Below are 15253 nucleotides of genomic sequence, written 5' to 3'. Positions count from 1 at the left end.
TCATAAATTGTTTATATTTGTTGGAAAATGGGTCAAATGAAGCTTTTATGTATATAACTGCGTATCTTGAATCATTTTGCTAGGGTCATGAAAAAAAAAAAAAATTAGGGATGATAATGGATCAGATATGGATCGAGTTGATTCATATCCATATCTGTCCTGTAAGTAAAAATGTCATACCCATACTTATCGCTTATCTATTTCGGATCAGATTAAGTAGAGATGCAGATCATTTTGGATCGAATATGTATAAACAATATAAAATTTTTGAGTGAAATATATATATATATATATATATATATATATATATATTAAGATTATATCGGATCGAGATATATCATTATTTGTATCCGATTCGAATCTATTTTGGATAGTTTTTTTAGAATTTATGTATGTCCCGAATTCCAATCAAGTCGGATAAAATCCATTGCATTCGGATCATATTGGATTGATTATCCAGTGAATCGGCTAAAATTATCATTTCTAAAAATTAAAATAAAATTAGAGAAATATCATATGGCTTAATTGATAAATTTCCAAATCATTTATTTTCACAAGTCCCTCAAGCATCCACCATCCAGAATTTATTTAGAGCACCATAAATTCCACACTCCATCAAAGCATTGCGGAAAACATTAGCTTGGGCGGCACCCGCTTTTCTCAAAAGGGGTCAAATTGTAATCCTCAGGGGGACTAGGGACAATCAATATCATTTGACGAAAGCGGCTATTTATCATGGGGCCTCCGAAGTGTTCGACGACTTGCCAGGTTGAAGACGAGCTGTTTATTATCCGGTGGTAAGAGCGATGGCCACGCCTAGCAGCATCCCATGTCCCGCTGGTTGCCGCTGGTGAAGCGCGGCGCTACCAACTTCCGAAAATGAGCATCCAAATCCCACTTTGTCACGTCTCTAACAAAGCCTTCCACTTTGGACATTCCTATGGAATTGAACTAAAAATTATGCAGAATTCATGGATTGAGCACTGCATCAACGAAATACCATCCAATTCATTGAAAAAGAAAATAAAAATCTTCATGATTTTTTTTAATTCTTGCAGCCTGAAGATGAGGATCTGAATTGGATTTGAGCAGGCTCCTAGAAAATAGAAAATAAATGGGCCAACATATTCAATTCCTATAGAATTTTCAATCTAATTTTCTAGAAATATCCAACAGATCTTTAGATGCTTAAACTTATCCTCAGAAAAAAAAAGATAGAGCTAACTCACAACAACAATGTCACCATCAACAAACTTTAGAAATTTTTTGCCGTACGACATACTTTCTAAGTTGCAAAAAGATTCAATCGTGGCTCCACACTGTGCCTCGGCCAATAGAAAACTGCCTCAATATATGAAAGTATACCTACTTGCCAGCCAACGAGCAACAAGTCTTCTTTATCATTATAACCCATGGGGACCGGCAAAAGAGAACGTAAGCCAATTTTACACCAGGAAAACCAGTACTTGATTTGAAATAAGTAGGTTTGCTGAGCCAACAAAACACCGTAATTAGTGTTCCATGGCATGATTTAACCAACGGTACTAAGTACGCCTGCATAAAGGCTTGATAGTGAATAAAACTTGATGCTAAAAGCGTAAAAGATTTTAAATCAAACACTCCATGCTTGTCTATGAACTTTCCACTAAAGTTCAACGACTTATCTTACCTGTTGCGGCCAATCCCCTCATCGTCAGATCGTCGGGAACGAGCGCCTGCAAAAGAAGTCCGCACTGATCGGAGGTGACTCCGGCGGAGACCCTCCGACGGTCAAGTCAGAGAGGAGACTAGGCAACAGTAGAAAGAAATCAAAAAACTCAACGAGAGAAGAGGGTGAGAACGAGAGCTAGAATAGGAGAGATTCAAGGGATTCGAAAGGACCTCCTCAGCACTGTTGCCTCCCCGATTTATAGTAAGAGGCGGTATGGTCCTGCCGTCGGTGATGTAGACAACTGGAGAATTGTCAAATCGTCAGAAGTTGTCACGTCGTTGACGAGCTGACAGGTCCTAGGAATTAATTTGCGTCCTTGGCAGGGCAGCGCCCCAAATTTTCTGGCAAGACAACGCCCCCTGACGTTCGTACGGTGTTTCCTTGATAGGACCGCAACCCATACCGCTCATTCGGCGTCTAGAAGGGCCTGTGGAGGTCGGACGTCAGTTGTCCAAACCGACGGTGAGTCGGTGGTGTCCCATCCGACAGGGAGTCGGTGATGCTAGATCGGCTTTCAGACGATCAGAGGTAGAGTCGACCGATCCGGCCGATCCGCTCCGACCGGGCACGATCGGTAGTCGCTGTTGGTATTGCCCATCGTCGGACGGGCGGAGTCGGTCGGTCCTTCCTCGTGAATGGATCGGCATCGGGATCCATCGGAATCGGTGTCGAGGATGGATCGACATCGTGACCCATCGATGAGTCGACGTTGGTGAGTCGGCATTAAGATCGATCGGTATATCCCAACATTATCTTAAAAATATAAATAAATTAGAAGAAAAGCTTTACCTACCACAAGCCTTTCTCCCAATTCTTAACCTGTCACCGTGTTTAATAGTCATCTACTTCAGAGTTCAGGCTATCACTTCCTTTGTAACCCATTTTTGATGCAATTCAGAAGGAAACTTTATCGTACAGCAACTGTATAGATTTTATCAGCTTCATCTGTTCAAAACTACAGATTTTTTACGCGAAGCCAAGTGGCATACACACTATTGACAGGTTAGTTCAATAAGTTCAGTAAATTTTTTTTTATAGACGAAAAATAAAAACTCATATTTTTTTAAAAAATAGAAGTAGAAAGTCCCCTTCATTAGAAAACAAAAACCTGTTACAGGGGAAAAAAAAAAGAAATAGTTTTGAATAAAAGGTTGGAAACTTTGAGATAACAAATCCATTAAACTAAGCTTTGATACCATATGTTGTTGAACCAGTAGCAACAAATTGTAGTTCTAGCCGTACTTAATAACCTATGCGGCAACTTAGCAACAAATTAATGCAGCAGAAAATAAATTTCAGTATGATATAAAATCCAGGGATCCTTAAGGATTTAACAACATGATATGTCAAAATTATAAATAAATAGTATCTCTAAGTGTCGACAGATCCTGCCAAGGATTATGGTCGACACCAACAATGGCTGTCACAAACTTCACAAGGCACACCCTTTTGGGTCTGGTGGAAAATTTTTATAACAATGAAAATCTTTATTTTTTTTCAAATCATACACGGCTATCTCCTCTTATTAAGCAAATCCTTGTGCAACCTGGATCCACCAAAAGTGTTCTTATTATCATAGAAAAGTTGTGACACATCTTATATAAAAAGAAAAGGATAAGGATTTGGAACCTAAGATCCAAAACACTAACAACTGCTGCCAAGGATTATTATTTGAGATGTAAACCAGAAAAGCAAGATGCAGTAACATTATTTCCCTACATATATGGAGTTTGAGACAACCATGGTTATACCTAAGTGGTGTTTCTAAACTAGGTGTTCAACTACATCAAGCTTATAAAGCCAGGTTGAGAACTTCATTCCAGCAGATAAAGATGACAATTCATGTTGGATGCAATTAACCTAGCAACAAACTTTCTTTTTATATTCAACTCTAATCCTATTGAACAGAATCATTTCAAAAGTTAAAAACACGTCACCATGCAGAGACAAATTTGATTTTCTGAAACTCAAGAAGAATTACATCCAGCAAAAAGATGATGCAACCATGACCATCAATTACATGAAGTGACATTCAAGGTATGATGGCAAAGAATAACAGTTCCTGCTGAAGGCCCTTGTAAGATTCAGCGGTCTGTCAGTTTTCCCACCATATCACTTACATGGCAAGTTGATTAAGATATGCTGGAAGAGTGTACAGATTCAATAGGTAAGCCTCACAAAATGGGAATCAAGGTAGTCCATCTTCCAATAAGATTGAAAAGAGACTGGGTATTATCCTTCAAGGAGTGGGTGGATATGATGAGCAACCAAGATTCGTCCTTGGTTCTTCTTAGCCACCTCAATATGCTGGCCAAGCTAACAATCAATTACTCCTGTGTTTGACCAAGTTATACGCTAAAACATTTGCCAAATCTCCAATAATAGATCACATTGACAGAGGTAACAGCAACCTTCTTTCTCTTTTTTTAGCCAGCTTTCTCTGCCTACAGACTTGAAGGCACAGAGGAAGAAGAATTCCCAAACATATAATAATGGCCGAAAGCTTGAAGTATCTGAAATAGAGCGTAACATAGGACGAAATTACAAGAAAACACAACAGTAAACCCCACGACAGAGCTCCAATAATGTCCCGCCTGCAAAAGTATTGACAAAGTTTCCATATTTAGGCAGGTCCAAGGGCTAACTATTTGCATTTCAAGTAACAAAACATGACCATGTGAGTGTAAAGAGTAAAAAGAAATTAGAAGATGCATAGTTGGCTATTTAGTTTCAGCAATTGATATATGGTTCCTTTAAAACCGTAGGCAAGGAGTTCATGCAGTCAAACAAACCTCTATCAATCAACAATCACCAGTCACATGGTAGTGACAAATTTCAAACTAATCCAGATTTTTCAAAAAGCTTCCATGTCAAATTCAAAATATTTTGAGTACCATAGTTTGCAACAACCCAATTTTATAACAGACTAGAAAACATTTGCATCCATAGTTTTACAAGTTTCATAGCAGAAACCAAACTAACTCTTGCATTCATTAGCTTGGTTCTTCTTTGCCGGTCCATATATATATATATATATATATATATATATATATATATATATATATATATTGACAATAGTATTTTCTTTATTGAGGATAATTTCTGATTTTCACACCTTAATTTCATTGATCTCCAATAGAAGTATTTGTTGATTACAATGCCAGCAATTACAGTAATTACAAGAAAAAGGAACATCTTGATTACATACTCAGTAAGGCCAAAGAACCAAAAGTACAATTGCTAAACAAAGAGAAACCAAAAATAAGTATGCAGGCTAAATATGAATATATGTTAACTTACTAAACATAGAGAGAAAACAAATAAGAGTATATGCCAAAAGTAGAGCGATGAAGTGGAATGAATATGTGCTGACACACCTCCTCAAGATGAAGAGTCAGGACCACGAATCTTCAACTTGTCCCTTAGAAACCTAAAACGTGAGGTACCCAAGGGCTTGGTGAGAATATCGGCAAGCTGATCTTAGGTGGAGATGAACTAAACAGATAACTGATGTCGTGCAACACGCTCACGAACGAAATGAAAATCAATTTCGACATGCTTCGTGCGAGCATGGAAGACAGAATTGGCCGAGAGATAAGTGGCCCCAATATTGTCACACCATAGAATGGGGGGGCCATGTAAGGGATAGCCAAGTTCTTAAAACAATGACTCAAGCCAGATTAGTTCAGCTGATGCATCTGCTAAGACCCTGTATTCAGATTCTGTGGATGATCGAGCAACTGTCTTCTGTTTACGAGATGCCCATGAAATAAGATTGGGGCCAAGAAAAATTGCATAGCCCCCAGTGGAACGCCTATCAGTCCCACTACCTGCCCAATCTGCGTCGGAGAAGGCTTGAAGAGAGCAAGAGGTTGATCTCTGAATTTCTAACCCATGATCAGCTGTAGCTTGAAGGTACCGTAAGATGCGCTTGACCATAACCCAGTGATCAGAACTAGGAGACTGCATAAACTGACATACTTGATTCACTGCAAAGGAAATGTCAGGGCGTGTCAATATAACATACTAAAGAGCTCCAACAATGGAGCGATACTGTGTAGGGTCTGGATAAGAAGCATCTCCTGAATCAGAACCCTGTGTCATGGCCATTGGGGTCTGAACAGGTTTACAATCAACCATGTCTGCTTTTGAAAGAAGATCTCTAATATAGCGGATTTGAGATAATAATAATCTGGTAGAGTTTTGAACAGCCTCAATTCCTAAGAAAAAATGAAGATCACCAAGATCCTTAATGGAGAATTCTGTAGCGAGCTGACGAAGAAGTAGAGAGATCTGACTGGAGTCATTGCTAGTTACCAAAATATCATTAACATAGATGAGCATATAGAGGACATGAGAGTTCGTCTTCAAAATAAATAATGAAGGATCAGTCTTGCTGGCAACAAATTCTGGTCTAAGAAGAAACTCGGAGAGACGGTGAAACCAGACACGAGGTGCTTGTTTTAACCTGTATAGAGATTTGTGGAGATGACAGACATAATCTGGATGGTCACGATCTTCAAATCCTGGAGGTTGTGACATGTAGACTTCCTCTGTCAGGTTGCCATGCAGAAAAGCGTTATGAACATCTAATTGCTTGATGGACCAACCTTGAGAGATGGCAATACTTAGAACAGTCCGAATGGTGGTAAGTTTGATAACTGGACTAAATGTCTCATTGTAATCAAGACCAAGCTGCTGATGGAACCCTTTTGCAACTAAACGCGCTTTATAGCGCTCGAGAGAGCCATCAGCCTTTCTTTTGATCCTGTACACCCATTTACACCCAACCAAATTTTTTTGTTGAGATGAACGTGGAACAAGAGACCACGTACCATTACGAACTAAAGCATTAAACTCCTCAGTCATTGCAGCACGCCACATAGAGTGTTTAGATGCCTGAGTATAACAAGTAGGTTCTATGGTGAGGATAGTGCTAGTGAGGGCGGATGGTTGTTTGGGATGGAGTTGAAGCACTATGAAATGTGTACGGATGGGTTGGGTAGGTTGTTTAGAGGAGGTTATGTCTTGCTAGGAACTTGTCATGGGGGAAGATGTGGGAAGGGAGGGCTTTGTGGATAAGGGATTGCAATAGGGGTCAGTAAGTAATCTGGTCCGAACAGATACAGAGTCTGTAGTACTAGAGGGGTTGGAAGGGAGAACGATCATGGAAGGAGGTGCTGGGGCAGACCGAGACATGGGGGATGCAACCGATGGTGAGATGGACAACTGGGGCAAAGGAGATGGAGGAATGGATGGTGGAGGGTTGGCCTCTTGTAGAGGTCGAAGTGATGTAACACCCCATGGCAGGGAAGAGGGAGATGGTAGTGGTGGACAATCCAATGGAGAGTGAGATTGAAAAGGAAAGATAGATTCATCAAAGCGAACATGTCTAGTGATATATGTACGATTTGTTTTCACATCAAGACATCGATAGGCACTATAAGAGGGACTATAGCCGATAAACACACACGGTTGAGAGCGGTACTCCATTTTATGACGATTGTAAGGACGAAGAAAGGGAAAGCATAGTCATCAAGGTTAATTTTCTGAATGCCCGCATGCTTCATGGCTAAGTAATAGCCTATGAAGTTCAGTATATGTCGGAGGAGTATGTCGATTAAAAATACCAGAGACCGCATCTTGTAGATCATCACATATAGCACGCAGCACATGTAGATTAAATTCAGTAGGCTTGAGGGCATTACCAGATGCAGCAAGTTCATCAGCCACAGCTTTTGCACGTCGGAGCAGAGAGGTGACGGTCTCATCTGATTTTTGATAAAGATTCTGCAACTCCAGATGCAGAGACATGAGTCGGGTAGGAGATGCTGAACCAAAGGCTTCATGAAGAGTGCTCCAACACTCAAAACTGGTCTCTTTGTCAAGAAGAAAGGGAACCAAATCTTCAGATAATGAAGCAATGAGAAGGCTTACGAGTTGGGCATCTTGTTGTTGCCAGACAGCAGTGGCAATAAGATCGGTGGGCTGTGGGTGAGAACCATCGAGGAACCCAAATAAGCCTTGACCTTTTAAGAAAGGAGTAATTTGTTTTCTCCAGATCAAAAAATTGGAAGTTTCAACTTGATGGATAGAAAATGCTGTGCAGATGGAAAAGTGAGAAGGGTCGTTGTAATTGGTGGAGGAGGAGAAGAGGGATTGGAGGAGGTGGAGATAGATGAACTGGTGGCCATGAGAGAGCACTGAAGGAGGAGGAAGAAGGGATACTCGTTGGAGCTTCAGGGCTCTGATACCATGACAATGGTAATTTTTTTATTGAGGATAATTTCTGATTTTCACACCTTGATTTCATTGATCTCTAATAGGAGTATTTGTAGATTACAATGCCAGCAATTACAGTAATTACAAGAAAAAGAAACATCTTGATTACATACTCAGTAAGGCCAAAGAACCAAAAGTAGAATTGCTAAACAAAGAGAAACCAAAAATAGGTGTGCAGGCTAAATATGAATATATATTGACTTACTAAACATAGAGAGAAAACAAATAAGAGTATATACCAAAAGTAGAGCGATGAGGTGGAATGAATATGTGCTGACATATATATATATATATATATATATATATATATATATATATATGAAATCAGAGTAGCATCCACCAAATTCTTTATCATAGAAAAGCTTGAAAACTTATCAACACAGATGGCCATAAAAAGAGCATCTAAAAATCACATTACTTGTGGTTTACTGACAAGAGAAGGATCAAACAGCAGTTACCAGCAAAGGATTAGGCACCTCTCCACTACAACCACTAACGACCTAAGGCCAGTCTCTGTTCAATATTAAAAAGATTTTGACATATAAGAAAAAGCCAATAAACTAAAAGAGAAATGAATAGAGGACTAAAAATTTGTTATTCCACAATTCTTTGTTGGCACCGATTGGATCCAGACAAAATGTAGGTTTCTTCCACGTATTGATTTTACGTGACGTCGTGGGTCTCCATATGAAACCACATGTTTAGGCACCAATGCACATTGCTCCATACCATACTAGCTAAAAACAGACATGGTACACTGGTTTTATATCATTTTATCATGTATGAACTTGACACATACCAGCAAGAATCAACACCACCTGTTTCTTGGGAAATGAGAATGAAAAAATGGCTCATGACTGGCATCATATGCTATGGTACTCAACAGTGACAGTCCATAACCAACATGAGTATCTCATGTGATTCTTAAATGTTGTTTCAAATCCTAGTAGATACATAATGCTTGGAGGTTGGAATATTATCTATTCTACCATATAATGCAAACTCTTCTCAAAACCATTTATAAGGCACCTCCACTGTCCATATTATGCTGACTCTTGGTTCATATTTCTCAGGCCATGTGCACCCTGTGTGCCACACTTATAGAGTCTGCACCTGCACGGGTGCACATGCTTCATATTTGATTTTCTAGTTTCATTTTCTGCGATGGGCGTTAAATACAAACTCGATTACTTAGTTATCAAGAAAGACCAGGGGATAAACATAAAGAGAATGGCCATGCTTGATAAGAAGCGTGCATCCTGCTGAATTTTGATCAATTATTGATGGTAAACAAAGTTACAAAAAAAGTGGCTCAAAATAGAAGATAAATAGTAGAAAGGGTTGCAATGGTGGGTGGTGACAAGAAAAGTATCAGAAAATATTTTCATGGAATATACAAGGTAATGCAAAGAGGCTCGCAGGATCATAATGAAAGGGTTTTTTTTGAAAGTAGAAGAGCTTAAGTGATAAGTTTGTCAAAAACAAAGTTCCTTTTTTTTTTTTTGTTTTTGAGGGATTGTGGTAAACAAAGTCAAAATTTGAATGATCAAGATAACATGTAGAGTTAGAAGAGATTAAGCATAATCAAATGAAATCTAGAAGTTTAATGCTTATTGTTAGAATGTACTTTAAGTCAGATTTGAAGCACTTTCCCAATTTTAAGAATAATTAGCAATTGTAAAGGCTGAAAGGTCTCAGGGCAACTATAATGTTGCTCCACCATGACCTAGGTGTCACGGGTTCGAAACACAGAAATAGACTCTCTACACCCATACATCTGACCCTCCCCAAAACCTACAATGATAGAAGCCTCATGCACTAGGATGCCCTTTTTAGTGATTGTTATAGCTGAATCAGGGTTTAGAAAGAACATAAGGATAGTTCTTTGATGAGGGATAGAATAATTCTATATGGTTTTAAATCAGATTCAATACAGATATTACTTCTCACATATTATGTTAGTTAACAAAATGAAAAGGAAAGATCGAATGAGAGAGGGGGGTTAATAAAAAGGATAGATAAAAATACGGGAGTCCAGGCATCAAATAAATGATTCTATCTCAAATTTAATAAGATAAATTAATGTTTCTCTATTGGAGATGTCAATAGGTCTTGCAAGGAAAAAGGGGAAAAAAAGCATTGTAGTGCTTATCCCTTATGACCACACCAAGCAAATCTTCTGTATCAATATGAAGTCCATCAAACATAAGTGTGAAGTGGAGAAAAATCTAAAACATATCAGAAATTGATAGACTGAAGAATCAAATTGGGTGAAAGAAAAAAAATGCAGGCAAGTGCGTACCAAGGAAATCAATCTTTTCCAAAGTGTGGTCCAATGATATCATGCTTTTAGTTGACAAGATGAGGAAAAATTGTGATGTGTCATTTACAGAAGCCTTTTTTTAAATAGGACATGGAACTGAAAGACTATTGGTCTAATTATTTTTAACTAAGTCATAAAATTTCAAAAATCATAATCATTGTTCATGATTACTCTGGTCTTTTTGTAAGAATGAAAAAGCCCAATATTGCTGCAATGGGCTTATTCTACCTATAGATATACATAAGGTTTTGAAGCTTGTTATGGATCCAAAGTTCTGACTCAGATAATTAGGTCACTACCGTGCCCAAATTCATGCATGAAATATGCAAGTTCACCACTGCTCCTATTGTTCCAGCAGTCACACAAGCTGATCCTCTCCCTCTTCTTTCTTCTATTTTGGCAGTCTTTCTCACTTGTTTACCCATGACTTCTCATAAGCTGGTTGTCAGCCTAGATGACCTCTAATCCACTCAATGTAAGAATTCCAAAACCACCAAACTGGAATGATAGTTTGATTTGTGACATTCTAATATGAAGTTTTTTTATGGATCTAAATGTTGCTTGACACTCATTTTAAAAGGGCTATAAATTCTCATCCATGGGATGTGTGGATCCATGGTCTTGTTACCTGTATATCAGTCAAGATTGTGCAAATAAAAGATACCACACGTTTTCTCTATGAGGTTGGATTTGACCACACATAATCTGGCAAGTCATCCTCCTTTAGGCCCATCCTTCAGGCAGCCGCAAACAAAACTATATTGGTTATGTTTAGTCGACAACAGGTCTATATATCACCATACTACTTATTGTGCAGAGGAATCTTCTTTAATTTTAGTCTTCATTATTAAGTAGCAACTGCACTGGAAATATTTATTTACTGAAAAAGGCTCTCATCTACACTCTCCATTATTTACCTATATAAGAACTCAATGATTTACTTCACCATCATGTCTGCAAATATATGTTACTGTTTCTGCGAACACAAAAGAATAAGTGCAACCTGCAATGTGCACATCCCTGTAACAAATTAACAGTGTTTTTTTCCCTTTCAGAACCGTAGTGAGCAGTAATAGACCTGGGAGATTATATTCCTATTACCAATGAAAGTTATGAATAATCAACTATAGGTTTTCTTTTCTTGTTTTCTTTCCTACCTAGAAGGCAACTGCATATATTTCTCACAGTATTGGAGCAAGCAACCTGAGCATGCAACCCTTCATGGCTAGCCTCAAGCCTTCCCATGATGCCCATCTTGCCATGACTTCCTAAATCTCATAATGTTAGATAATGCTGCAGGTTCCGAAGAATTTCCCGACATAGCATAGCCTCAACCAGCAACTAGTTTTACCCCATCAAAAAGATTCAACTCCAAACAAGTTCAAGTTACTCAATCTAATATGCCAAAAAAACCTATCCATTTGTCACAAATTCTGGAATTGGGAAAACAACTGCAAAAATACTTATTAAAATGGAGTATGTGGTATTTTTTTTAGTTTATGCTTGCAAATATACTTGTCCTGCACCATTCAGCCTTTTTTTCCTTGACCCCAACATATAAAGGGTGTCCAAATAGTGATTCCTAGCCTCCGATTCCCACTACATATAAACAGGCAGTATCAATTTTGTGTTGTTTTTAAGAGTTGGGAGAATCAATTCGCAGGGGAAAGCTTGACATATTGTAGGATCCCCCAAAGAAACATTATACATACTACCACAGAAACTAAGTAGATCCAGCTCACCCATTTTTATATCAATTGCTGATAATAATTTGGCTTGTTTGTGTCCCTTGCTAACAGAATCTGAATACTGCAACACTCTATTGTCTTTGATAATCCAATTCAGCAGTCGAAATATTCAAAGTGAGTACGGCTGTCCAAAGTTCACTGCTGACTCATAATAAATAAGACTAGCTTAAGCTGACAATCAAACCTTCACGAGGCATTGAGGCCTTCTCATTGAAAACCACAGAAGAATATGATTCAGGAAAGATTATCTAGAGATGGATTAGTTAGTGGAATTATTGGAGTTTATGACATCACATTCCTGCATCTAAAAAACTAAAAAAGTGACATGCTTGTGATATCCTCTTCAAGAAAATACCTACCAACTTCTCTTGACAAACAATCAGTTTTCCTTCCTTTGAAACCTTTGTCATGCAACCTCAAGACACGTTCAAGACATTGTAATCAGCATTGCTCGTCAACCACATTAAGTTAATAAGAAATGGAATTGGTTCAAATATTCAATGGTTCACATGCTGTAATACCAGATTGATTCAATCTTAACATAACATGAAAGGAGGACTTGAACAGATAAAGAATAAACCAAATCTATGCAAGCTCGGGATGCTGTTTGTGAAGCTCTATATACGCCGGATCAAATTCAACGTGCTTTCTAAAATATAGTGCAAGAACAAAACTATCAGACATAATCAAAGTTGAAAAGAAAAATCAAGGAGACTACATGAACAAAAAAGTATTGAACGAGAATTCATCCACATTGATGAGAACAACAGCTAATTTTCTTTCTAATTACTGTAGGGCACATAGAAGGGTAAATCTTCATCCAGAATACTTCTGTCCCCAATGCTATCATATTGTTTTGGCCGTAGTCTTGCAAACTTCTCAATTTAGTTTTAAACAACAGTCTTGGCAATTCTTATAACTAAACTTATTGGTTTAGATACCGTATAAATCTCCTAATTCTCTTTATGTGATAAGGAGAACAATGTTTAGTTTCTGATATGGCATTTCACAGTTTTACGCATACAAAGAAATTCTTTGAAGATACTTATAAACTTCATTTTGAGATGCTCCAAGAAATACTCTTCATTTGATCTAAATTACTCTTCATATAATTAAAATTACTCTTGATATACCATAAACAGGATCAAATAGATGTTAAGCTGTTATCCTCCATATATTACTCCATAATGACAACTTGTCATCCATCTCATAAATGATGGGAATTCAGCATGAAATACTAACTATGTAGGACCTCTTTCATCCCCATTTATTCCTTTTTTTTTTTTTGGGGGGGGGGGGGTTCATTGAAAACTTGACTAAGAGGCACATCTTGAATTTTACCCTGAAGGTGAATAGTCACAGTAATTGCTGGACTTTCATAGACCATCAAATATAGCCAAGCTGACCTATCGGTTCACAAGAATCACTTATGTTGGGCCTCACTTGTTCAGGCAGCTCAGCTACCAAATTTCTATTCTTATCTGGAATCGATTCTCCAAGTTCACTATCAACAACTGGGAAGAGAAAGGAAGATAGAAATGAGCTAAAACAATCAGCTGGAAGCTATCTTGATACAATGAACCTAGATGGACATATTCATTGACAAAATGACTTCCTTGAAGTTTAATCAAAGCTATCACAAACTTTGGCAAGTTATTAAATTTAGAAAGGCATGTATTCTTCCCCTCCATTTTACAGCATGAAAATATCTAGACTACATCTCAACTGACTACAACACATACAGTCAGTCATACATTAGCATCAGTCGGCCTACAAAATCTACAGATACTGCAGAAGTTACATGAATGCTAATTAGTAAACATCGACAGAGGGCAAATGACAAGTTTGAGACTTAATGTCTCCCCAGTGCATGCACTGAGAAGGGCATCGCTAGCCCTATGACCCATGTCCTATTGGCAAAATGGGAATGCTTTTAAAGGTTTAAAATGAACCAGATGAAATCATAGTACGTCATTAAGTTAGGAGTTCATAGTACGTCATTAAGTTAGGAGTTTATATTACATAGAAGGCATATTCATCCACCGAGGACAACCTGTGTTTCAGTAAAACATGTCTCTAGCCCAAATTCAAGAAGTCAAATCCAAGCAAAACTTATTAAGTAATAATACAATTAGTAGCTGAGCTATGAAAGTGTATTTTACACTTTTTAACATCCAGTGGTTCCTAGGGGACTAACAAAAACTTCTCTGAATTTAAATATAGAAGAAGAAGACGAAGGGTTATGAATAAGATTTGCAGTTGACACTCGTCAGACACAGATCATGTGAGTAGAACAACACCTCAGTTTGATGGTATGAATAATGATGTAGGGAAATTTATGTTAAACAACCTTTGAATTTGGTAATGGATTCCTTTAGTTATGTCTTTCCTGTGTCTATTTTCTTCTGATTAAGCTCCTCGTTTGAAACTACCTACAGTAAATCAATATCATAACCATATACAAATCTAAATTTGAAGGAAACAATTCAATAAAAGCATAGGCTAGTTGGTCATATAATAATACATATGCATCAAAAAAAAAAAGATCAAGTTTGATGCTAGGAAAGCTCATTTAATCAAATCTGATTACTCTTTAGTAGGAGATCTTGAAAACAGAATTGCAAACTCTACATCATTCAATTGTTAATTATCCACCCAAAATTCCTGGGAATAACTCGTTTCATAGAATCATAATTCCAAAATAAATAAAAAACTACTCTTTGGAGATCTATAAAGCTATTAAACAAGAGGGGAAAAAAACAAAAAGAAAAGAAAACCTGGTGGTGAGATGGGATTAAAAAGAGCGACCCACTTGTGCTGAGAGCGGATCTGGTAGTCTCTGAGCTGTTCCACCAGCTTCGACCGTGTGATCATTTCCCCCCAACCCCAACTTCTTTCCCCCTATTCCCCCGATTCGATCGATCCCACGGAGACGAGGAGGGAAGGCGGGGTCAAAGGAACCAAGGGCGAAAAGATCGGCCAAACGGATCCGGATCTGAAATTCGGAGTTGTGGTGGTGGGCTCACTCGCGGAGGAGCGTCGGATTGCGGTGCTTCGCGTTTTTCCCCCGACCCAGCTGGGTGCGTTAGTGTTGGGGGCCACTGGGGTGGGTCTGATCTGTGTGCTTTAAGAGTGGCGTACAGTTGGGTGACCATCGGTCTGAGATGTAGGCCCCGCCACTGCTAGACG

The 15253-nt window shown here is 38.3% G+C and overlaps 1 protein-coding gene across 1 annotated transcript; it reads right to left on the bottom strand.

Annotated features, from left to right (window-relative positions):
- Positions 1-3650: 3650 nt before the first annotated feature.
- LOC105060720 (uncharacterized) lies at positions 3651-15026 on the bottom strand. The gene is made up of 8 exons (XM_073251078.1): positions 14842-15026; positions 13471-13578; positions 11520-11584; positions 11395-11410; positions 11258-11319; positions 8793-8811; positions 8452-8506; positions 3651-4305 (listed from the first exon to the last, which is right to left on the bottom strand). Exons 1-8 carry the CDS (start codon positions 14936-14938, stop codon positions 4098-4100), a joined length of 630 nt encoding a protein of 209 aa, XP_073107179.1. The 5' UTR covers positions 14939-15026; the 3' UTR covers positions 3651-4097.
- Between the last annotated feature and the right edge of the window lie 227 nt (positions 15027-15253).

This window comes from Elaeis guineensis, chromosome 2, assembly GCF_000442705.2.
Source record: "Elaeis guineensis isolate ETL-2024a chromosome 2, EG11, whole genome shotgun sequence".
Lineage (NCBI taxonomy): Eukaryota > Viridiplantae > Streptophyta > Magnoliopsida > Arecales > Arecaceae > Elaeis > Elaeis guineensis.
The sequence above is the reverse complement of the archived record's forward strand: the minus strand, read 5'-3'. Positions and strand labels throughout refer to the sequence as shown.

Bases quoted from the DNA above. Each gene is read 5' to 3' on its own strand.
- LOC105060720 (XM_073251078.1), bottom strand. From the start codon at position 14,938: ATGATCACACGGTCGAAGCTGGTGGAACAGCTCAGAGACTACCAGATC. The intron at 13,579-14,841 runs GTTTTCTTTTCT...TTCTCTTCCCAG, and splicing joins TAATCCCATCTCACCACCAG to TTGTTGATAGTGAACTTGGA. The intron at 4,306-8,451 runs GTAACTGCTGTT...ATACTTTTGCAG, and splicing joins AGGTGCCTAATCCTTTGCTG to GCGGGACATTATTGGAGCTC.